Below are 23904 nucleotides of genomic sequence, written 5' to 3' on the forward strand. Positions count from 1 at the left end.
CTGGGTAGCAAGTAAGAATTCAATGATAAATATTTATTGAATTAATTAAAGGAGAGGGAGAGCTGAGAAATCTGGCGAATAAGATACAAAGAAGTTTCAAACACTGTAAAGTCAAATACAGTGCTAGCGCCCCCTGCAGGTGAAGTGGGGACACGGGCTTTAGACTTTAAGAACCGCATGAGACCGCAGGGGGAGCTCGAATACTCTCCAACATATAAAGCATTTAGACTACAAATCCCAGCAGCCATTGAGGTCCCCAGGATTTAGTGGGAACGGTAATCCTCCAGATCTACGTCTCTGCCCGCCCCTCTTGAGAGTCTCCCGCGAAATCTTATCTGTGATGCGAAGGTCCAATCGGAAGATGAGCCCAAATCCCGCGACAATAAATGGGACGTGGCGATCGTAGAGGTAAGAAACGCTTCTTCCCTACTGCACATTTGGTTCTTCTCGCCTGCTAGAGATCTTGTGCCCCCTCCCGGAAGAGAAAGGAAGGTACAGGGTGGGTTTCTTCAGTTCTCCATCAGGATCCTTGAGAACTCCGAAGCTATCCTGGCCGCTCGGCTAGCTAGGCTGCCAGTAGCCAGAGAAAAGAGGGTTTGCTGGTCTGAGGCCAATGCCTACCGCTCTTTCTCTGCAGTATGAAGACGCCGGAGGAGCAAACGTTAGCTCCAGATTGCTTTCCTTCAGTCCAGGCCGCAGCTTCAGCCAGTCTCTCGCCTCAGGCTTCCCCGAGGGATAAAAATGCGGACTCAGAACTAATGCCACCGCCTCCCGATGGGGATGATCGGCTTGGGATATTCCCAGATCCCGTACCTGTCTCATCAGCTGTGTCCCCGGAACTGAGTGAAGAGGGCCCTGCTTCTGTCTCCACTCCCTTGGAAACGGGATTTGGTACTTCTGTTGAGTTGAGTCCTCGAATTGAGGAACAAGAACCTGAAAATGAGAGACTTCCTACAGAAGAAACGAACGAACCAGAGTTGGGACCTGGAGAAGCCATGGAAGGTGTATCCAAGGAATCCACTTTGGAGGATGAGGGAAACACGTAAGTGGTAATAACAGTTTTGGCTCTGGAATCTGAGGATATTGAAAGCATGAAACATCCTTTATCCGCCTTTCCTCACCCACTTCCCAGGACCCATTTCCCCTTTGCTTTGGCGACCCACGTGTATTGTCTTCTATCTTTCTTCCAGCACTTGGAACTACAGCTTCTCTCAGCTACCTCGATTTCTCAGTGGTTCTTGGTCAGAGTTTAGCACCCAACCTGAGAACTTCTTGAAAGGTTGTAAATGGTAAGTAAAAGTAATGGGACAAGGAGATAATCACCCACAGGACTGTCATCTGAAAAAATCCTAGCTATCTGAGAGAAGGATCTGGTTGAGACCGGTTGGGAAAAGAGTAAGAGTCCCTCTTAGTCCTGAACTTAAATTTCTTATAGGGCCTTTTGTCCTCCACCTCTCTCAAGGACTCAGGGACCTTAATTTATGCCAGAGGTAGGCTCAGTCTTAAGAAGCCTTACAGTTGGAAATCAAGTGCTGCCCCCACCCCCTTGCCCCTGTCTTCTAACTCTTTTCTACTCCTAGGGCTCCAGATGGTTCCTGTATTTTGACCAATAGTGCTGATAACATCTTACGGATTTACAACTTACCCCCAGAGCTGTACAGTGAAGAGGAGCAGCTGGAATATACAGAAATGGTAAGGACTGTAGTTAACTCTGCCCCTTTGTCAGCCACTTTTAATTTTTTTCCATTTAGATGGAGAATGCCTCCTGTTCACAAATTGGAATTTCTTCAGGTAGCATTTACTGCTCTGAATTCTGAAGTATTTAAAGAGATGTTTGTCTCTTCAATCAGGAATATATTTTTCATGAAAAATTTGTGGATTTTTTTGTGGCAATATTTATTTATTTAGAGATATTTAAGGAATGACTTCCAATATGTTAGTCACAGTGTTTGGTGCTGGCATCAAGTGGTGAACAAGACAGATAAGGAGTTGATTTACTCTTTCATGTGTGGGAGAGAGACTACAAACATGTAAACCAATAAATATGTAACCAAGATTATTATAGATTGTATACATTCTATGAAGGAAATAAATAGAATGAAGAGAGGCTAACTCTTTAGTCTAACTAAACTTTTAACTAAAATGTCAGTGAAAGAGATATTGAGTTGATAATGGGTCAGTCATGTGAAGACCTATGGAAAGTGCTTTCCAGGAAGAGGCAAGAATATTAGAGACCTGGGACTGGGAAAGAATTGTGTGTTTAAAGAACTGAAAGAAGTCCAAAGTGGTTGGATTGAGGCAAGTGGGGAAGAAAGAGGGGTGAGGATGGGGGATGACTAGGAACCATGTCACGTAGGATCTTAACCTTCTTTTATAAGGACACCACTTAGAGTTGAATTAGGACCCATCCTACTCAGTATGAGCTCATGCTTAACCAATAACAATAACATTTTCAAAGATTATTTTTCAAACAAGATCACACAGTGAAATGTACCAAGGGTTAGAATTTGGGCATATCTTTTTTGTTTTTGTTGTTAGTGCTACCAAGTCTGTTCCAACCCATAGCGACCTTGTATAGGGTTTCCTGAGGAGCAGCTGGTGACCTTGAATCACCAACTGTGAGGTTCAAAGGACTTTACAGTCTAGTGCATTAACCCACAGCTCCACACCAGTACTCCTTCAGTATATCTTTTTTGGGAGGACTCAATTCAGTCTATAACACCATCCATTTAAAATGCTATCAGTTAACGTGAGCTTTCCACAGCAAGTTTAGTTTCTCTGTGTGTAAAATGAGGAGGACAGTAATAGTACCTACCTCATAGACTTGTGAGGATTAAAAGAATTAATGAACAAACCCTAGTGGTGTAAAGTACTCAAAACAGTTCTTGGTATAGTAAATACTCAACAAACACTAGTAGTTATCCGTACTGGTTGAGTGAGGGCAGAGAAATAGGATAGTTTAGTTAGAGTTTGCTGAGAAAGAGGGTATGCTTATGAGTTAGGGTCTAGGCTGAGTAACAAGATGAATTGTAAATATGGTGTTTTTTTAGGGGGTATGTATGTGATGAAAATACACAACAAAATATTCCCCAATTCAGCAACTTCTACATGTATAATTCAGTGGCACTGATTGCATTCTTCGTATCGTGTAGCCATTATTACTATCCTTTTTCAAATTATTTCACTGTCAGCAACAAATTCAGGACCCTCTAAGCAAAACTCCCTCTCTTCCCTTCACCTTTCTGTCTTGGTAGCCACTAAAAATCTTTGGTTTCTATATATTGGGTTTTTTGTAACTATGTTTTTGAGGAAGCTGACTAGTTAGAGTAGGAATGGCTAAGCAAGTGAACTAGATGGGTCCGAGATAGTTGTCAGTAATTGAAATGGAAGTATGCCCATTGCCGCCCATTCCAAAGAGAGGTAACCCGGCGGAATGCAGAAATCATTGGACAATATCCTTATTATCACATTCAAAGAACAGTTTGCTAAAGGATGATTTAAAAACGACTGCAACAGTATATTGACAGGGAACTGTGAGTTTCAAGCCAGAATCAGATGAGGACATGGAACAAGGGATATCACTGCTGATGTCAGATGGATCTTGGCTGAAAGCAGAGAATACCATAAAGATGTTTACCTGTGCTTTATTAACTATGTAAAGGCTTTCAATTGTGTGGTTCATGACAAGCTATGGACAACATTGCTGAGAATGAGTATTCTGGAACACCCAATTGTGCTCATGAGGGCCCTATATTTAGACCAAAAGAGAGTTGTTCAAACAGAATAAGGGGACACTGAATAGTTTAAACTCATGAGAGGTGTGTGCCCGGGTTGTATTCTTTTACCATACTTATTCAATCTGTATGCTGAGCAAATAATTTGAGAAACTGGATTATATGAAGAGGAACGTGGCATCAGGATTGAAGGAAGACTCATTAACAACCTGCAATATGCAGATGTTACAGCCTTGTGTTCTGAAAGCGAAGAGGACTTAAATACTTACTGATGAAAATCAAAGACCACAGCCTTCAGTGTGGATTGCAACTCAATGTAAAGAAACCAATAAATAACATTATGATGAATGGAGGAAAGATTGAAATTGCCCCAAACTTCATTTTGCTTGGATCCACAATCAGCACTCATGGAAGTAGATAAGAAATCAAATGACATATTGTACAAGACCTCATTAAACTGTTAAAGAGCAAAAATGTCAGCTTGAGGTGTAAGGTGTGTCTGACCCAAGAAGCCATGATATTTTCAATAGCCTCATTTGCATGTGAAGTTGGATAGCGAGTAAGGAAACCCGCAGAAGAATTGATACATTTGAGTTATGGTGTTGAAGAAGAATATTGAAAGTACCATTGCCTGCTAGAAGAACAAACAAATCTGTGTTGGATGAAGTACAGCCAGAATGTTCCTTAGAAGCTAGGATGGCGAGACTTCATCCCTTATACTTTGTACATATTATAAGGAGGCACTAGTCCCTGGAGGACATCATGCTAGGTAAAGTGGAAGGGCAGCAAAAAAGAGGGAAACTCCCAATGGGATGGATTGGCACAGTGGCAACAGCAGTGGGCTCAAGTGTAACAATGATTGTGTGGTTGATGCAGGACCAGGCAATGTTTTATTCTGTTGTGCATAAGGTTGCTGAGAGTTGGGGCCAATTCAATGGCACCTAACAACAATTGTTGTTGATGTCCAGGCCTAGGACACAACCATGGCCACGGTGACTGAGATACAGTGATGACAATGGTTGTGGGTTCCTTGGAAGTCAAGGAATGAGAGAGTCCAGGACACTGGACAGGTTCATTTATTCTTTCATTGTTTCAGACATTCACCAGATTGCTGTTGAGCATGCTCTTGTCTGCTCCGACACTGTTTTAGGTCCTGGGTATTACAACAACAAAACATACAAAAGTCCCTATCCTTATTGAAATTTAAATTCTTGGTGGGGATCAAACAATAAATTATCAAGTAAAAGATACATCTGACAAGGGCCATGGAACAAAAGCAGAGAAGAGGATTGAGGGAGTGAATTGCAATTTAAAAAAGGATGGCTAGGGAAGATGTCACTCTTAGGTGACATTTGAGCAGAGGCCTGAGAAAGTAAGGAGGGAGCGGTGCAAATATCTGGGGAAGAATGTGCCGGGCAGAGTACAGCAAGTTCAGAGTCTGTGGAAGTGGAAGACAGAAGGTAATAGATAACAGGATGTTAACAAGGAGTTATCTGTGGGGAGAGATGTTGAACCAGAAGGTAGTCTCAGTGAATGAAGGAGGGTGACAAAAAGGGGAAAGTTAGTCTGATAGCAAGAGCTACAGAGGAGCTGCAGTTTTAGGAGATGAAAGATTTGGGAATTACACCCACCCACCTCCTGGGGTGTACTGGGGGAGAGGGTGAGAATGAAGCCGTCTCCACATGAGAGTACCACAGGAGACAGTACAGAGGTAGGCACACCCAGGTGGGTGAATGGAGCTTTCTGAGAAGAGGATGAGAAACAAGGAAATTTTTTGATTCTATAGTAGGAATCTCACAGAATTTGAAGGGCAGGGTGTGTGGGGGGATTTAGGAGAGATTAGGGAATGTATGGAAGGAGCTCTGGTAGAGTAATGGTTATGAATCGGGCTGTGACCTTTAAGGTCAGCAGTTGGAAACTACCAGCTGTTCCGCAGGAGAAAGATGAGGCTTGCTGCTCCCATAAAGTTTTACAGCCTTGGAATCCCTGTACAAGCTCGCTATGAGTCAGGACCGACTCCATGGCACATAACCACCACCACCAGGGAATGTCTGGAGGTCTGATGTGGTGCTGTGGGTTAATGCACAAGACTGCCAAGCTGTTTGAACTGCAAGGTCGGCGGTTCAAGCTCACCAGCTGCTCCTTGGAAACCCTATACAGGGTCGCTATGGGTCGGAACTGACTCAGTAGCATTTAACAACAACAAGAAGGGAATGTATAGAGTGATTTATAGGTCATGGTGATAAGGGATGACCCAGAAGACTGGCACTTGTCTACTGCCTGAGGTCATCGGGGATGAGTCTTGCTAGTGTACCCAAAGCATAAGGGTACTCGGTTCTTGGAATGGTCCTGAATGCCTCACTAACATGCAGCTCCTTAAGCTCAGAGGCCTGGTCAGCTGCAGACATGCGTTCTCTGGGCAAGAAACAAGGCACTATTAATTCTGGTTCCTGGGACAGAAATCAGTTCTATATCAGGGCCAGCTGGGCACAGTGCAGCCACCCTGAAAGAGATCAGGAGCAGAGAGGTGGTTTCAGGTGTGGATATTAGAAGAGACTCTGGAAATGGGGGAGGCTCAACATTTAGGGCACAAATGGCATATAAGAGAAATGGGAATGGTAAAAGAGAGAAAGTCACCATTGCCTACCACTTTATAGATTTAAGCCTTTTGAATTTTTCTCATCCCTTTCAAATCTTTGTCCAAGTACTGAAAGCTTTCTATGTGGTTTGGAGATCTGGTATGGCACTGTAGGACTGGTAACCTCAAGGGAAGTATGGTGACTCCATATGATAAGCACTGGATTGCGAATTACACGGTCCATGGTTCAAGACCACCAGCTACTTCATGGGAGAAAGATGAGGCTTTCTGCTCCCTCAAAGATTTAACATCTCCGATGCCCTATACAGGGTTGCTATGAGTCAGAACCGACTCAAAGGCACTTAACAACAGTCAGGTAGTAAAGAGCCCTAGTGATGCTGTGGGTCAGGTATTGGGCTGCTTACTGCTAGGTCAGTGGTTCAAATGCACTAGCTGCTCTGTGAGAAAGATAAGACTTTGCTTCCATAAAGAATTACAGTCTCGGAAATAATAGGGTTTGGTGCGCTGGACTGCAGTGTCCGTTTGAACCATAGGGTTGACAGTTCAAACTCACCAGGCACTCCTTGGAAACCCTATACAGGGTTGTTATGAGTTGGAATTGACTCCATGGCACTTAACAACAACAACACCAATGAGTCAGAATTGACTAATTGGAGAAGATTTGATTTAAAAAACAAAACAAAACATGTAGTAGACAGTTGTGTATACTTCTTTCCTCTAAGTCATATCTAAAATGCTTTTCATGCTGCTCCAGTCTTTGTTGTTGTTGTTAGGTGCCGTTGGGTTGGTTCTGACTCATAGCACAATAGAAGGAAACACTGCCTGGCCCTTTATCAACCTCAGAATCGGTGCTACACTTGAGCCCATTGCTGCTGTCACTGTGTCAACACATCTTGATGGGGATCTCCCTCTTTTTTGCTGGCCCTCTACTTTACCAAGCATGACATCTGTCCTCAGGGACTGCTCCCTCGAGATAATATGTCTGAAGTCTCACCATCTTGGCTTCTAAGGAGCATTCTGGTTGTACTTCTTTCAACCCAATTTTTTTTGTTTTTCTGGAAGTCCATACTTATACTGTTCTCCAAAACCAGTCTGTGTAATTGTTATTTAACGGTACATGATAATCGCACTGAGTATGTCTGGAAGCGTAGTGGTTACGAATCGGGCTGCTATCCTCAGGATCAGCAGTTCAAAACTACCAGCTGTTCCGCGGGAGAAAGATGAGACTTTCTGCTCCCATAAAGATTTACAGCCTTGGAAACCCTATACAGGGTTGCTATGAGTCAGAACCAACTCCACGGCACATAACAACAACAACAACAACATGTATGTATGTCAGATAATTTTCTTACCTATTTCTCTGCTTCGGACATTTGGGTGTTTCTAGGATTTTTAGATCATGAATTAATCTTCAGTGAACATCTTCATGTATTTTAAGGGTAGGTTTTTGTTTGTTTTTTTTAAGAGAAATTTTATGAGTAAGAAATGTCCTGGTATATTATATTGTCTCCCTTATATGAAACAGGCAAATGTGTAGAGACCAAAGCTGTAACGGTGATGGTTGCATAGCATGAGGAATACAATCAAAGTCATTGAATTATTGAAATAGAAAAATTGTTAAATTGGAAAATATTTTGTTATATATATATTTTTTTATTGTTGTTGTTATATATATTTTTGTCACAATTTAGAAAAAAAAGAAATACTTTGAGCCAGACGATATTTATTAATATTTTTTCAATTTTGGCATACAGATAATCAACTTGTTTTCAAAGCTTTTTTTTCAGAATCTGTGTTTAGCAATTCATGAATGTACCAATTCTTTCACAACTTCACTCATTAGGCATTTTCATTTTTTAATGTCTGCAAGTTTAATATTAAGAAATGGATAACATTTATATAGATGGGGGAGGCATTTGGGGAGGCATTTTCGTATACCTGTGTGCTTCTCCCCATCATAGCTTCCTAACTCCTGTTTTTCCTTCTCTACCTTTTCACAGAGCTTTCTAGAATCCCCCCCTTTTTTTTTTATTGTGTTGTTGTTGTTAAGTGCCATTGAGTCAGTTCCAACTCATATTGACCCTGTATAGGGTTTCCGAGGAGTGGCTGATGAGCTTAAACTGCCAATCTTGTGGTTCAAACCGACTTTGCAGTCCAGCGCATTAACCCACAGTGCCACACCAGGACTCCTTTATTGTGTTAAGAATATGTATTTATTTATATATGTTGTTGTTAAGTGCTGTTGAGTCTGTATAGGGTTTCCAAGGAGCTGCTGGAGGGTGTATACATATATATATATATAATACAGCATTTAGTATCATTTGTTATGTTCATTACATTATGCAAATGTCATGACTCTTAAGTTTCCAAGTTATTCTATCATTAATGGAAGCTCATTGCCCTCTAAGCTGAGATTCTCTCTTTCCCTCTCCCTTCCGCCTCTGGTAGCCTGTAAAAAAACCTTAGTAATAAGAATTCCTATTTCTAACTCCTCAGCTTCTTCCATGAATACTCTGCCTAGCCTGTTGCTGCCTGTGTCCCTCTCATTCCTCTGTCCCTCTCCATCCAGTGGAGACTTCACACCCTCTGTGTCCTATGTGTCTCTGGTTGGGGAGAACAGTTGTTGTCTTCATATATCCGTACAATTACCCTTGCACATTTGTGACAATTTTTCTTTTGAGGTCAAGCCATTTGATTCTCCTTCACAAACTTAAGATTTAGGCACCTTCTAACCTTTCTGTGTACCCCAAGTCCTTCCATCTCAGTGACATCAGATCCAAGCCAGGGTCTCATCCTTTAATCTTTTCCCTAACATCCAGTTAATTGTCAGATCCCAGCAGGCCACCTAATCTGTCAAATCCATCACTTCTCTCTGTTCTGCTGCCTCTACTTCAATTCGAGGTGCTATTATTTTGGTCCTTAGGTTGCTGAAACAGTCCCTTATCTCCATTTGTTCATTATTGACTTGATTGTATACTAGGTGTTGTGGAAACAATGGTGAGCAAGACAGACATGATTCTTGCCTTCTCAGATAGGTATGATTCAGTAAGTAGCATAAAGGAGCACCTCGTTCAGTTTAAGAGGCTAGGAAGACTTCCCAGGGAAGAGACATCTAAGATCTGGAGGATGATTAGGATGTAACCACGAACAGTTGCTGAGAAAAGTGAAGGAAGAATGTTTCAGTCTTGGAGACAATAATATGAAAACCAGAAAGTTGAGAGTAGGGAGAGTTGGCACCTCTGGGAACCGAGAGTTAGAATGGTGGGATGTAGAGGTTTTCAGGAAGTGAGTAGAGAGAGATGAGTCTTGGGAGGTTGGTAGAGAGTAGGAGCTTGGTAATGGAAAGCTGTGTAAGAAGTTTGAATTTTATACTGAGGATTATATGGAGTCATTGAAATGTTGTAAGCAGGCGAGTGATTCTGAACAAATTTCAATTTAACAAGGTCTCTAGGATCTCAGGTTGGCTGCAGTGTGGAGAAAGAACGGACAGGTTGGAGTGTTGGGGAGCAGGGAGGCCCAAAGAATATATAGTTGTAGAAATGCTAGCAAGAAGGCAGTGGCGTGTAACAGGATCTTAGGAGGGGAGAGAGTGGGAATGGACAGATTCTAGAGAAACCTACAAGGTGGAATTGGCAAAGCTTGTTATTGGGTTGGAAGTGGAAGGAAGGTGAAGAACTTTAGTCAAAATGGGTGCTTACATTTCAGACTTGAAAATTGGATGTGGAGTCTAGGAGGAGCAACATGTTTGTAGGCAGAAGATGCTAAATTGTTAAGAACAAATTGAGTTTGAGGTGCCTGTGGGACACCCAAACGGAACTGTCTATGAGACGATGGGATGGATAATATGGGTTTGGCGTGTAGAGGTGGAAACTGAAGTCAGCATGGGTGGCTAGATTACGTAAAGATTTTTTTTGTAAATCAGTAAAAGATATACAACCCAGTAGAGAAATGGGCAAAAATGATACAAGGTGTGCCTAAATGGTTAATGGGGAGCATGTGGCAGGTGGTTCGAGACCACCAGTCACTCCTCGGGAGAATGATGAGACTTTCTTTTAGATGTAAGGTGTTTTTTTAGATGTAAAGTGATTGTGTTATATTAGATGTCATATATCTCCTCAAAAGATTTACAGCCTTAAAAATAACCTGTATGAGTCGGAACTGACTCAATAGCATTTAACAACAGCAATGGAATAAACATCAGAAAATGTTTACACTCACTAGTAATGAGGGAAATATAAATTTATATCCTAATGAAATACCATCTCACAGCCTTCAGATTAAGAAAAATCAAGTCTGGCAATAACTAACAACAGGATGCAGAGCCAACAGGCACTCTTACATTCTGCCAATGAGAGAGTAAGATGGGATAAACACTTGAGGGGGAAATTTGACATTATCTAGCAAAGTTGACAAAGTGCATACCATACACACCAGCCCAGTAATTTTAACTTTTACAGCAACTGTAGAGAGAAGCTCTCCCATATGTGTACCAGAATGGTAAAGCACACAGCCCAAGCATGGAACAGTATCAACACCTGTGTCTCGTTCCCAACTATTGCTGTAACACAAATACCACTTACTGTCATGTCAGTTCCGACTCATGGTGAGCCCATGTGTGCAGAGTAGAACTACTCCACAGGTAGGTTTGTATTTATTCATTTTATTGTGTTGTTGAGCTACATAGCAAGGTTACCCCAACTACACGGTTTCTACATGCACGATTCAGTGGCCTTCTGGTCTTTGAACTGTGTAACCATTCTCACCCTCCCTTTCCAGTTTGTTCATCCCCCATTAATATAAACTCACTGTCCCCTAAGTTTCCTATCTAATCTTTTGAGTTGTTGTCAATCTAAGTCCATATAAATAAATCTTAAATAAGCATACTGCTCACGGCAACCACTCTTTAAGAAGACTTCAGGGGATATTTTTAGTTAAAGGTTTAAGATCTCAAGGCAGTAGTTTCAGGGGTTCACCTAGTCTACACCACTCCAGAATGTCTGGATTCTATGAGAATTTTTTATTCTGTTCTACATTTCCCCCCTTTTGATCTGGATTTGTGCATAGGATCTTAGGTCAAAATGTTCAATAATGGTAGCTGGCCCCATCTAGTTCTAGTTTCATGAGAAAGGAGGCAGTTGTTCATGAAGACAATTAGCCACACATTCATTCCATTTCATCCTCTTATTCCTGACCCTAAGGAGCCCTAGTGGCATAGTGGGTTACATGTTGGTCTGCTAACTGCAAGGTCAGCAGTTCGAGTATACCAACTTCTCTGTGAGAGAAAAATGAGGCTTTCTGCTTCCATAGAGATTTATAGCTTCAGAAACCCAGATTTATAGCATTCCTGACTCCTTCCTAACGCCTGTTGCTTCAGGTGAACACACCACCAGTTGCTGTGCCTTGGATGGCTCCTTGCAAACTTTTAAGACCCCACACACTCACTACACAATGAACTAGGAGGGAGAACAGAAGCACCAAATCTTTATTAGCCAATTAACTGGGATGCTCCAGGAAACCATCACTCTAAACTCCAAACCAAGGAGTCAAATCCCATGAGGTGTTTGGTTGTACCTAAGCAACCTTAGCAGCTACCCTCTTATTTTGTTGCTGTTGTAACAATATTTATCCTACAACTTTTGCCAATTCAAAAATTATGTGATAGATATAACAGTTGTATAACTTGTTGACATTAATTGGCTGTATACTGATGGGATTCTCAAGAAGCATATCCCATGTCCTAAGGTGCCTCTGGGAGGGTTTGAACTATCACACTTTTGACTAGAAATTTATTTTCTCACAATTCTGGGGGCTAAAAGTCCAAATTAGGATCTCAGTCATGTCAATTCCTTCCTTATCAGTAAGTCTGGGCATTTCTTGGTTCTTTGGAGTTCTTGGCTTATAGATAATCCTCACATAGTGTCTGTCTTCATGTCCATTGTGGTCTTTATAACTTAAAAGTGAATAGGTTTAGGCTCCACCCGACACTGACAAGACCTTGACTGATTGAGGGATTACATTAGATTGTATTGTGGAAGGCCGTTACGTTTTAGATTACATCGTGGAATGAGATGATATCACAGTTTTTAGATGCAAGGTGATTATGTTATATTAGATGGCATTATGGAAAGTGATTAGATTATGTTATGGAAGATAGTCTGCTCTACTCAAGGCCAGCTGATTTAATTGCATCTAACTGATCCATAAAGGAGCTCTGGTAGCATAGTGGTTACGAATCGGGCTGCGAACCTTAAAGTAAGCCGTTCGAAACTACCAGCCGCTCCGCGGGAGAAAGATGAGGCTTTCTGCTCCCGTAAAGATTTACAGCCTCGGAAACCCTGTACAGGGTTATTATGGGTCGGAACCAACTCGATGGCACTTAACAACAACAACAACAACTGCTCCATAACAACAGTGAGACTAGTGTTTGGCCAAACAATTGGAAACCATAACCTAGCCCAGTTGACAGATGAAATTAATCACCACAGATGGTCAAGAGGAGAAGGAAACAGCAATCTGGATGCATTTATGAATGGAGTTCTGTCCAGTAGTGAAATGTACGAGTTAGAAATAAATGAATCAATATATGAGTAGTTGAGTTGCACAGGTACAATTGCAGAGGGCCACATACAGTGAGTACAATGTCACTAATATAAAGTTTGAGGACCTGCAAGATAATGCTGTGTGTATTTTTTTTTCTGAATATATTCCTTAGGAAATGCATGCCAATGATAAATTTAGCACAGTGTTTACCTTAGGGAAGCTTTCTACAGAGAAGAGATTTTAATTGTTTTATATAATATTTTAAGAACCTGGTGGTAAAAATAGTTAATCGATTAGCTGCTAAGCCAAAGGTTGACAGCTTGAACCCACCAGTGGCTCCACAGAAGAAAGATCTGGTATTCTGTTTCCATAAAGATTATAGCAAAAAACAAAACAAAACACAAAAACCAAACCCAAAACTCTCTGGAGCAGTTTTACTCCACCACATGGAGTTACTGTGAGTCAAAATGACAGTACCTAACAACAAAACCAACATAATACTTAAACTTTTGCTAAAGGTAATATAGAAACAGCTACAATCACACATTGACAGAGAACTTCCAGAGGTTCAAGCCGGATTCAGAAGAGGCTGTGGAATGAGGGATGATATCATTGCTGATGTCCGAAGAATCTTGGCTGAAAGCAGAGAATATCAGAAAGATGTGTACCTGTGCTTTATTGACTATGCAATGGCTTTCGATTGTGTGGATCATGACAAGCTATGGACAACATTGTGAAGTATGAGTAATTGTGCTCATGAGGAATCTGTACCTGGACCAAGAGGCAGTTGTTCAAACAGAACATGGGAACACTGAATGTTTTAAAATTAAGAAAGGTGTGCGAAAAGGTTGTATTCTTTCACCATACTTATTCAACCTGTATGCTGAGCAAACAATATGAGAAGCTGGGTTCTATGAAGAAAAATGTGGCATCAAGATTGGAGGAAAACTTATTAACAGCCTGCGATATGCAGATGATACAACCTTGCTTGCTGAAAGTGCAGAGGACTTAAAATATTTACTGATGAAGATCAAAGAGCACAGCCTTTGGTATGGATTACATCTCAATGTAAAGAAAACAAAAATCCTCACCACTGGACCAATAAACAATATTCTTACCAACAGAGAAAAGATTGAAGTTGTCTTCGTTCTTCTTGGATCAACTATCAACACTCACGGAAACATCAGTCAAGAGATCAAACGACGTATTACATTAAGTAAATCTGCTGCACAAGACCTTTTTAAAGTGTTGAAGAGCAAAGATGTCAGCTTGAGTACTAAAGTGTGCCTGAACCAAGCCATGATATTTTCAATAACCTCATATGCATGCAAAAGCTGGACAGTGAATAAGGAAGACTGTAGAAGAATTGATGCTTTTGAGTTATGGTGTTGGAGGAGAGTATTGAAAGTGCCATGGGCTGCCAAAAGAACCAATAGATCCGTTTTGGAAGAAGTGCAGCCAGAGTGCTCCTTGGAGGCCAAGATGGCCAAACTTCGTCTCTCATACTTTGGACATATTGTCAGGAGGGACCAGTCGCTGGAGAAGGATATCATGTTTGGTAAGGTGGAGGGTCAGAGAAAAAGAGGAAGATCCTCAATGAGATGGATTGGCCAAGTGACAGCATTGAGGGACTCAAACGTGGCAACAATAGTGAGGTTGGCCCAGGATTGGGCAGTGTTTCATTCTGCTGTGCATAAAGTTGCTATGGGTCTATAGCGACTTGATGGCACCTAACAACAACAAAAACAATAACATAATACTTAATTTCTTAAGCTGGGTGGAAGGATCATGAGTTTTTAGGTTTTTTTTTTTTTAAATACTTCATTTGTTTGAACAGTTAAGTATTAAAATCTGAGTTGACGCTAAGAATGTTGAGCTAAAGGTTCTATTCTATTTACCCCATCTGTCTTTTCCTTCCTGGTTAAGTGTTTACAGACAGTATCGCTCTCTGCCATAGAACTACCAGAGACATGTCTCTAACTCCTTTTCTAGGCCCCTGTCCTTCGAATGGTAGAAGGTGACACCATCTATGATTACTGCTGGTATTCTCTGATGTCTTCAACCCAACCAGATACCTCCTAGTAAGTGGTATCCTTTCAGCCCCTCATAGTTTCACAGGGGCCCTCATTAGAGACACAGTCAAGGTTAGCCGGGAGTCTTGAGGGAAAGGAGGCTGGTATGCTCTTCAGATGGTAGCTGAGAGGGCTGGTCAGTTGGCTTCCTCCCTTCCTTTGATGGGACTAGGGCCTCAGTATCCGTGTCTCTCTCAGCGTGGCCAGCAGCAGCCGGGAGAACCCGATTCACATCTGGGATGCATTCACTGGGGAGCTCCGGGCTTCCTTTCGTGCCTACAACCACCTGGTATGGACCTGCCAATGTGGTATGGACCTGACGTTCCTCCTGACCCAGCTTTCCTCTTCTGAGGATAGCTGGGGCCTCGAGTGGCCTGTTTTCAGCCTTTTCCTAACCCCAGGATGAACTGACAGCAGCCCATTCACTGTGCTTCTCCTTGGATGGCTCCAAGCTCTTCTGTGGTTTCAACCGGACTGTGCGTGTCTTCAGTACAACACGTCCTGGCCGTGACTGTGAGGTCCGGCCAACCTTTGGTGAGCATCTATACATCCAAAGAAGGACGAAGGGGAAGGGAACTGCCACTTGTAAAATAACCTTCTAGGACCTAGATGACCACACAGTGGGGCTCCATTTCACCCTCAGTACAGCACTGGGAGGCACAGTTGACAGAGTACACAACAGACTCGGAGAGAAGAAACTTTCCCAAGGTCAACAAGCTGGATAGAAATGCTGGTTTACCCTGTCAGCTATGTTCAAAATCTTAGTATATCTGGGAAATAGGAGGTGATGCTGATTTCATTTTCCTGTAGGGTGTCCGCTTTCCATCCTTAAAGGAAAAACTGGTGTTTGAAAGGGAGGAAGTGGAACTTGGGCATTTATGTCCTTTTGGGGAATGGGAGAATCTAAGGAGCATCAGTGGCCTTTATCCTGCTAGTGATAAACAGGACTGGGAAAACTGAGTCTCAGCACATTGGCTCAGGCACAGAAGGCAGATGTACCAGGTGTCATTACCCTCTCCCCCACCTTATTCTTTCCTTCTCAGCAAAGAAGCAGGGCCAAAGTGGCATCATCTCTTGCATAGCCTTCAGCCCCATCCAGCCCCTCTATGCCTGTGGCTCCTACAGCCGCTCCCTGGGACTGTATGCCTGGGATGATGGTTCACCTCTTGCTTTGCTGGGGGGGCACCATGGGGGCATCACCCACCTCTGCTTTCACCCTGATGGCAACCACCTCTTCTCAGGAGCCCGCAAGGTAGGAGGGCTCATCTTAAGATCCTAAGGCAGGTGGGCAGGAGTAGAGGTGTAGTCTTTGATATGTTGGGGGACTGGGTGAGAAGATGAACCCTAGCCAAAGGAGTGTGTATAAGCCTCGAAGCAAAGCTTCTTGGGGTAAGGGCAGGACTACAGGCCCCTATTCTGTGTCTTCAGGATGCTGAGCTCCTGTGCTGGGATCTCCGGCAGCCTGGTCATCCACTGTGGTCCCTGAGTCGGGAGGTGGCCACCAATCAGCGCATCTACTTCGATCTGGACCCGTGAGTTGCTGTGACTCCTTCCTGCTCAGGTCTCCACTGCCCCAGGGAATTCCAGACCCAACACAGAGTCCCAGCCTCTAGGGTAAAGGGCTCCTACTCCAGGGTTAATGCCTCCAGGTCAAGTAGGCCTCTCCTCTCTCTTCCAGAACTGGGAAGTTCCTCGTGAGTGGCGGTACTAGCGGGGCTGTCTCTGTGTGGGACCTTTGTGGGGCTGCAGAAGACGGGAAGCCAGAGCTGGTGCTGAGTTTTTTGCCCCAAAAGGACTGCACCAATGGAGTGAGGTCATCAGTTCAATTCCATAGATCTAGGGGCTTGAGTTGGGGAGGGAACTAACTTCCTAATGGAGTGAGCATGTTTCTCAGGGTGTTGACAGACTTTGTCTGCTTTCCCTTCAGTCTGCACCCCAGCATGCCTCTGCTGGCCACTGCTTCGGGTCAGCGTGGGTTTCCAGAGCCCACAGAGAGCGGGGATGAAGGAGAACAGGAGCTGGACCTTCCCTTGCTGTCTATGCGCCATGTCCAACTTGAATGTCGACTTCAGCTCTGGTGGTGTGGTGGTGGAGCAGATGCCAACATCCCTGAGGATCACCAGGGGGAAGAGGGGCAGGGAGGGACAGAGGGAGGTGGGGTTGGCTCTATATAAAAAGGTTTTATATGATACTAGAGTCTGTGTGTCTCTTTGGGGAGGCAAATAATGACGATGGGGATGGGAGGGGGGTTAGTGGGTTCCCTTGTCCAGCAGCAATGGGCATTGGGCATATTGTTTCCAAAACCAGGGGTGGAGAGGTGGGACTGTAGGAGCCAATGGGGGAGCCAATGGGTATGCTCAGCTTGGTGTGAAGTCAAGTGAGTGGGGGTGGGGCTTCATGCCATTGACTGGCTGGTTGCTAGGCAACTTGGTAAACTGAAGGGGGAAACCTGTTTGAAATCTCACTCCCAAGGTGGGGGCGGCAGGGGTCAGGGTGAGCATGGCTGAGCGGGAGTGGCAGGAGCTCAGTGTCAGACTGTTGGGTGTGACTGTGAGGCTGTGCAGACAGTGATAGACAAGACACCCGCTCTTTTGCGATCAACACTATTTATCATCACCTAGCGGCTGAGGGACTGTTACTCAGCTCTGGGGGAAGGGGAGCGGGAACACTCACCTCTTCTCCCCTGGACTCCCTCAGGGGGCAGGCGACAGAGTAGCCAGAGTCAAGGACACATGAAAGAGTAAAGGTGCCAAAAACCACAGACGTCACATTCAGTGTTCCGGGGAGATGCAGTACAAGGGTGAGGGGCTTATTCATTCAGCAGCTGTCCCTGGGTTCCTTGTTTCTCCATTTCTGCTTGTTCCGTCTTTGTGGAGGGTGGGGGTGTTGAGCGCAACAACTCCTTTCCCCACCACCTTGCCAAACACGGAAAGACTTTGAAGAGAGAGACACAGCCATCAGGAGAGGTGGTTTGGGACCTCACAATCAAAGGGAAGGGACAGAACGCCTGCGGAGGCATAAGAGGAAAGGAGAGGAATGTCACCTCTGCCCAGAGGTGCTGAAAGCAAGGGTTCTTACACCCAAGAAGGCAAATCCTCCCTTCCCCCAGGATAATTGGAAACAGCCCTTCCGGCTGAGTGAGGTTTGGGGCTTCCCTCTCCCAGTCTCATTTTCTTTGCTCAGCCATCTAAGAAGGGCCTAAGAGACCCCCTAGTCACTTGCTTACACTCAACCTTTACCCCTGCCCCCGTCCCACAAAAGAGACCCAAAGAGTGGGAGTTGAGCTTCAGGCTGGGTTTGATTGCAGACTTTATCCCAGACTTCCTGTGTGACCTTGGGCAAGTCACTGGGCCTCCCTAATCCTTCGTTTCTTCCTCACTGCACTGGTGAACCTTGACTTTGCCCCTCCGACTTCACACAGGTAGTCTCGCCAATCAACTCAACAGCGCTTTGCAAAGTGCTAAGCTTTCAGGGCTATCGCTATTCTCGCTACACCTCACGAACAGCGAAAGCGGTGTTTGGGGATGAAGGAGGAGGCTGCGGGAGTGAAAGGGGTTTGGTTTCGTGGGTTGGAGAGGGCGAGCGCCTTTCAGGATCTGAGAGAGTAAGATTGCAGTCACTTGGGTGCTCGGAGGGCAGCAGGGGAGACCGATTGACACTAGGGCCGAGATGGAGACTCTGAGAGACAAAGGGGCGTGAGAGTCGGCGCAAGGGCGTGTGGCAGGGCGGCGGCGGGAGGTGTGGAGGTGAGGGAGGTGTGGGGGGCGTGGGCTGGGGACGAGGCCGCCGGCTCCCGCTCAGGCTCCAGCTCCGGCTTTTCCCTCCACCAGCTTTTCCCCCTCCCCGCCTCTCCTTTAACTCCCCCTCCTGGGTTGGGGACTGGTTTCCTCCCTGAGCCCGCTGCCCTCAATCCCAGCGAGGCTGGGGCTCCGGCGCGGCGCCCCCTTCCTCCTTCCCTAGTCTTGCGACTCATGCCGCCCCCGCCCGGCCCCCAGCTGCCCCATTCCCCCACCTAGGCCCGCTCCCAAATCCCGGAGTGCTGGAACGTGGGCCGGGGGTGGGGGGTGCAGGGCGCCTGCAGACGGCCCCTGCAAGGGCTCTTGAGGGACTGAGTTCTCCAGAACGGGGGCACAGGCAGAGCAGGAAGGGGGACACGTAGGAACGGGGCAGGGGGGACCTCAGCCACTGGGGTGGTTGGGGAAGAATAGCCAGGGAAGGTGAGGCAGTCACCCCAGGGGGTGAGCGACTTTGGGGGAGTTGGTGCCCCGCCCCCTAGGCCTTGGCGGGGTCATGGGGGCCCCCCATTCTGGGCCGGGGGGCGTGCGAGTCGGGGCCCTGCTGCTTCTCGGCTTTTTGGAGCTGGTGTGTGGGCTCAGCCTAGAGCCTGTCTACTGGAACTCGGCGAATAAGAGGTGAGCGGCCTCGGGGAGACCCTACACCTAGGGAAGCTTTTGGAGGTTTTGAGGGCTGGATTCTCAGTTGGGAGGAGACAGAAGGGAGATTGCTGGTTCCCTGATAGGAGTTGATGGACTACCAGACAGAGGTGGTCTTGGGACTGGGTAGTCAGACTCCTGGGTCCCACACACATGGATGGTGATATTGAGGTTTCAGGAGTTTGAGAGACCTCAAAGAGGCATGGGTAAGAAAGTTCATGGGTAGCTAGGGGAGGGCATTGGAGTGGTTATTTGGATTTGTGGGAAATTTGCATGGGGGCTGGGCTTGCAGGGAGCCTGGTTAATGTCAGCTCTCAGGAGAGAGCCCTTGAGTAGGTGCTGCTGAGGCGCTGAGGGGAAGGTAAGGTGCCTCCCTCTTGAGAAAGGACTCAGTGTGGGAGGTGGGACGGAAGGGGTCTCAGTGTAGAGGCTCTGAGGCTTCCTGACCTTTCTTACAGTTTGTCCCTCAACTCTTGCTTACAGCGAGAGGGTCAGAAAAGCCTTGACTGAACAATTTCCCACCCAGAAGATATCCCCGTATTCCTGCCTTCCTGGCGTGGGGATTTCTTTCTGGAGGAAACACTGAGCCCCCTAAAGCCTCCTTTCCCTCTTATATTTGGAGTCCTGAGAACCCTTGCTCCTGTCCCCCATCTTTGTTGCAAGCTTTTCCATAGGCCATGGCATGCTTGCTTTACTCTGAAAAGAGGTCAGGGGTCAGATGAAGCTTCAAACCACCAAGGGGAAGACAGAACCTTTGAGAAGTCATCTGGGTCCCTGGCCTCCAAGTGGATTCCACTATACTTCTTCCGCCCCTCCCCCCATACATCTACCAGCAAAAGAGTTCTGTGTTTCCAAAACTTCCTACTTCCTTGGGAAGCTTTGGGAGGCGATGGTAAGAGGGTGGGTTTTCCAGCTCATCAAATTCTAGATTCTAAGCCTAGCTTTGCAGCTTTTTGCTGTGTGTGGTCTTGGGCATGTCACTTAACCTTTATGAGTTTGTATCCTCAATCCTCATGCCTTTACGGGGATTAGAGGTAAAGTACTTGAACATATTATATGCTCATTAAAGGAAAGCTAGGAGGATTGTTCTTCCTCTTGACTTCACAGCCTCTCTTACACATCCTAGCCCTGGCGTCTTTTTCCTTTCATAACTCTTTGGATATCATCTCAATGCCTCTTCTGTACTCAGCCTCCCACCCACCAAATACCCAGCTGCATTTTGAGTTTCAGGTATAGCTTGAGAATATATTAGGCTTGTTCTGATAAGATGGAGAAAAGGGAGTCAGGGTACTCAGGGAGCTCTTTTGGTGGGAGGCAGTAGGTCACTTTCGAGTAAAGAGACAGAGCAGCAGTCTCTTGGGACCTAGTTCTGAGACTGTCAGCTGTCAGTGCACAGGGAGGGGACGCAGGGGGCACTAGTGACTGAGGCAGTGGAGTAGGCTGAGAGAGAGGTGGGATTGTGTTTGTTGTGCTTAGAAAACTCAACTCCTTTCATTGCAAAGCTATAGGATACTTTCTCTAGGAAACCTGAGGTCTGAGGTGAGGGGATGGAACAGGGGAATGACCCAGGTAACCACAGCACAGACTCTGGTTCTAAGCAGCCCCATTTAGGGTCATTTCCAGACCTGTTACATTGCCTGGCTAACTTCAGACACTGGGCTGGATCACCCTCCATATATATCCCCTGCCCTGCACGATGGTACTCCCTTAGCCTTGAATCCCCTGAAATTCGGTGGTAACCTAGAGGAAGGGGTACTGTCCCCATGGTTGACTGCTATGGAACAGTGAAATCACCTGGGAGGGGTGGGCTGTGTGGTTCCAGAGAGGCCAGCTCCTTGGTAACTGGCATCCTGTTGCCATGGCAACGGGGCTGGTGATGGAGCGAGAGATGGCAGTGTGCATGTGGTGAGGGCGGGCTAAAGAGTGCATTTGGGCACACCAAGGGGCAGAAGACCTCTGAGCCTGGCGTCCTGCTGTTTCTGATGTAAGCTCATGGAGTCTTTGGTGCCAGCTTTGGAAGAACAGACTTTCTGCTCAGACAAAGACGGACAATCTGGAGCTATGAATTCCTATCTTGGAGGGATATGGGGCTAGGGAGGGAAAGCTCTGGGGCCAAACCTCTAACATCTCCTCCTCTCTGTCCACCTTTGCTCTCCTCCTCAGGTTCCAGGCAGAGGGTGGTTATGTACTGTACCCTAAGATTGGAGACCGACTAGACCTGCTTTGTCCCCGGGCCTGGCCACCTGGTCCCCACTCCTCTCCCAGTTACGAGTTTTACAAGCTGTATCTGGTAGGGGGTGCCCAGGGTCGGCGCTGTGAGGCACCCCCTGCCCCAAACCTCCTTCTCACTTGTGATCGACCAGATATGGATCTTCGCTTTACCATCAAGTTCCAGGAGTTTAGCCCTAACCTCTGGGGCCATGAGTTCCGCTCCCGCCACGATTACTACATAATTGGTATGGGTGGGCAGGGTGGAGCAGGGAGGTGCTACAGAATAAAGGGCAGGTGAGGGAGGGGGATCACTGGGGCTCAGAGAGGAACCCCTGTGCCCTCTGGTGGTGGTCTTTGGGCCAGGGCAAGGGGACAGGACAGGGGTAGGCTTTGGAGTGCTGACCTTCCCTCTGGCTTCTCTGTCCCAGCCACATCTGATGGGACCCGGGAAGGCCTAGAGAGCTTGCAGGGAGGTGTGTGCCTAACCAGAGGCATGAAGGTGCTTCTCCGAGTGGGCCAGAGTGAGTGAGGCTTGGGGACACCTCCAGGTATTGAGGGAGGTTGGGGCAGTACCTTCATGGTCAGGAGACAATTGTCTCAGCCCCTCTTTTGGATCTCCCCTCCCATAGGTCCTCAAGGAGGGGCTGCCCCTCGAAAACCTGTGTCTGAATTGCCTGTGGAAAAAGATGGAGGGGCAGCCCGCAGCCTGGAACCTGGGAAGGAAAGCATGCCAGGTAGGTCCATCCAGCCTCCCACCTTCTTTAGTTTTCTCTGCTTTAGGACCCCAGCTGCCCTGCTGTCACCCTTTCTCCTCCCTCTTGAGTATTGGGGGTGGCAAAACAGGAAAGAGAAGAAGAACGGATGGAAGGGTGGGAGGGGAATGGAAGCCAAATGAGGAAAAGGCTCAATTAGAACTAATTAGCCAAGTCAGTGCTTCAATCAGCGCTGTCAGGGAAGTGGGAGGACTCTGTGGCAGGGAGCTGGAGGGCTGGACACCTGGATTCTGAGCAGGGCTTGGAGGGAAAGGGTGGTAGGGTCCACAAGGGTCCTGGGCATTGGTGGGGAAGCCTGTGGGGAACCCCAGGGCTAGATATCCAGATGCCCAGGTGGCTCCTTCAGCCCCTCCCCCTCTTTCCTCCTTCACCCCTTCCCTGCCAGGTGACCCCACCAGCAATACAACCTCCAGGGGTGCTGAAGGCCCCCTGCCCACTCCCAGCGTTCCCGCAGTGGCCGGGGCAGCGGTGGGGCTGGCGCTGCTCTTGCTGGGTGTGGCAGGGGCTGGGTGTGCCATGTGTTGGCGGAGACGGCGGGCCAAACCTTCAGAGAGTCGCCACCCTGGTCCTGGCTCCTTTGGGAGGGGAGGGCCTCTGGGTCTGGGGGGCGGGGGAGGGATGGGACCTCGGGAGGCTGAGCCTGGGGAACTAGGGATAGCTCTGAGGGGCAGTGGGGCTTCAGACCCCCCCTTCTGTCCCCATTATGAGAAGGTGAGTGGTGATTATGGGCATCCTGTGTACATCGTACAGGATGGACCCCCCCAGAGTCCTCCAAACATCTATTACAAGGTATGAGGGCTCCTCTCATCGGCTCTTCTGGATCCAACCCTTCATGGGGTACTCCCTCCAATTTAATTTGTGGCCCGAGGGCTGCTTCTAGCATCTCCTTAGCCCCCTTTGCCCTGCCACCTCCATTGTCCTACCTGGTTACTTCCTTGTTCTCCACTTTTGGATTCCTGAAACGCCCACTGACCCACCTCCCACCTCACTGGCCATATGTGACCCTATCTGTCTCTGTATTCCTGGGCCCTGTTCCTTTGGGGAGGGGGGAGAAGAGGCTTAGCCTCTACTTTTGATCGTGACCCAGGCATCTTTGTCCTTTTTACCCACTGAGAGTTGGGGCAGGATCAAGTCTGTCTGTTGGTTGGCATCTCTTTCTGCCTCTCACTGTTTCTCTCTTTTGTTTTCTCCCTCTCTCTTTATTTCTTACTCTATCTTTCTTCTGTTTAGATCTGTTCTTCTTCCCTAGCATTTTCCTCCCTACATCACCTTTTACCCTCTTGGCTTCTTATCCTGGACCTCGCCCATTTTCTCGGGGTCGGAGGGGACATCAGGTCATGTGTCCTCTCAGTTCTTAGCCCCTCTTCTGAACTCTTTTAGTAACCACTCCCTCAGTCCACCAAAAATGGGGGCCTTACAAGGAAGGCTCTGGCTCCATCCCAGTATAGGGTATGGGCAGAAAGACCTCCTTTACTCTGCCCTGTTCCCCCTGCCCCCAGGCTTCTACATATTTGTTTCATCCATTTGGAGTGGTTGGGTCAC

The 23904-nt window shown here is 46.5% G+C and overlaps 2 protein-coding genes across 2 annotated transcripts; both read left to right on the forward strand.

Annotated features, from left to right (window-relative positions):
- The first annotated feature begins 638 nt into the window (after positions 1-638).
- On the forward strand, positions 639-19104 carry WRAP53 (WD repeat containing, antisense to TP53). Its single transcript, XM_006863498.1, has 11 exons — positions 639-1042; positions 1191-1289; positions 1581-1692; positions 14866-14954; positions 15144-15234; positions 15347-15479; positions 15989-16197; positions 16374-16477; positions 16624-16758; positions 16873-17104; positions 18862-19104. The coding sequence occupies exons 1-11, from the start codon at positions 639-641 to the stop codon at positions 19102-19104; spliced, it is 1851 nt and encodes a 616-aa protein (XP_006863560.1).
- EFNB3 (ephrin-B3) lies at positions 18728-23429 on the forward strand. Its single transcript, XM_006863388.1, has 5 exons — positions 18728-19357; positions 21542-21834; positions 22018-22110; positions 22219-22323; positions 22748-23429. Exons 1-5 carry the CDS (start codon positions 19236-19238, stop codon positions 23155-23157), a joined length of 1023 nt encoding a protein of 340 aa, XP_006863450.1. The 5' UTR covers positions 18728-19235; the 3' UTR covers positions 23158-23429.
- The last annotated feature ends 475 nt before the right edge of the window (positions 23430-23904 follow it).

The sequence above is a fragment of the Chrysochloris asiatica genome, unplaced genomic scaffold, assembly GCF_000296735.1.
Source record: "Chrysochloris asiatica unplaced genomic scaffold, ChrAsi1.0 scaffold00054, whole genome shotgun sequence".
Classification (NCBI taxonomy): Eukaryota; Metazoa; Chordata; class Mammalia; order Afrosoricida; family Chrysochloridae; genus Chrysochloris; species Chrysochloris asiatica.

Coding starts and splice junctions, on each gene's coding strand:
- WRAP53 (XM_006863498.1), top strand. CDS start 639: ATGAAGACGCCGGAGGAGCAAACGTTAGCTCCAGATTGCTTTCCTTCA. Junction 1,043..1,190: donor TTGGAGGATGAGGGAAACAC/GTAAGTGGTAAT, acceptor TCTTTCTTCCAG/CACTTGGAACTACAGCTTCT. Junction 1,290..1,580: donor TTCTTGAAAGGTTGTAAATG/GTAAGTAAAAGT, acceptor TTCTACTCCTAG/GGCTCCAGATGGTTCCTGTA.
- EFNB3 (XM_006863388.1), top strand. CDS start 19,236: ATGGGGGCCCCCCATTCTGGGCCGGGGGGCGTGCGAGTCGGGGCCCTG. Junction 21,835..22,017: donor CCACGATTACTACATAATTG/GTATGGGTGGGC, acceptor TCTCTGTCCCAG/CCACATCTGATGGGACCCGG. Junction 22,111..22,218: donor GCTTCTCCGAGTGGGCCAGA/GTGAGTGAGGCT, acceptor CCCCTCCCATAG/GTCCTCAAGGAGGGGCTGCC.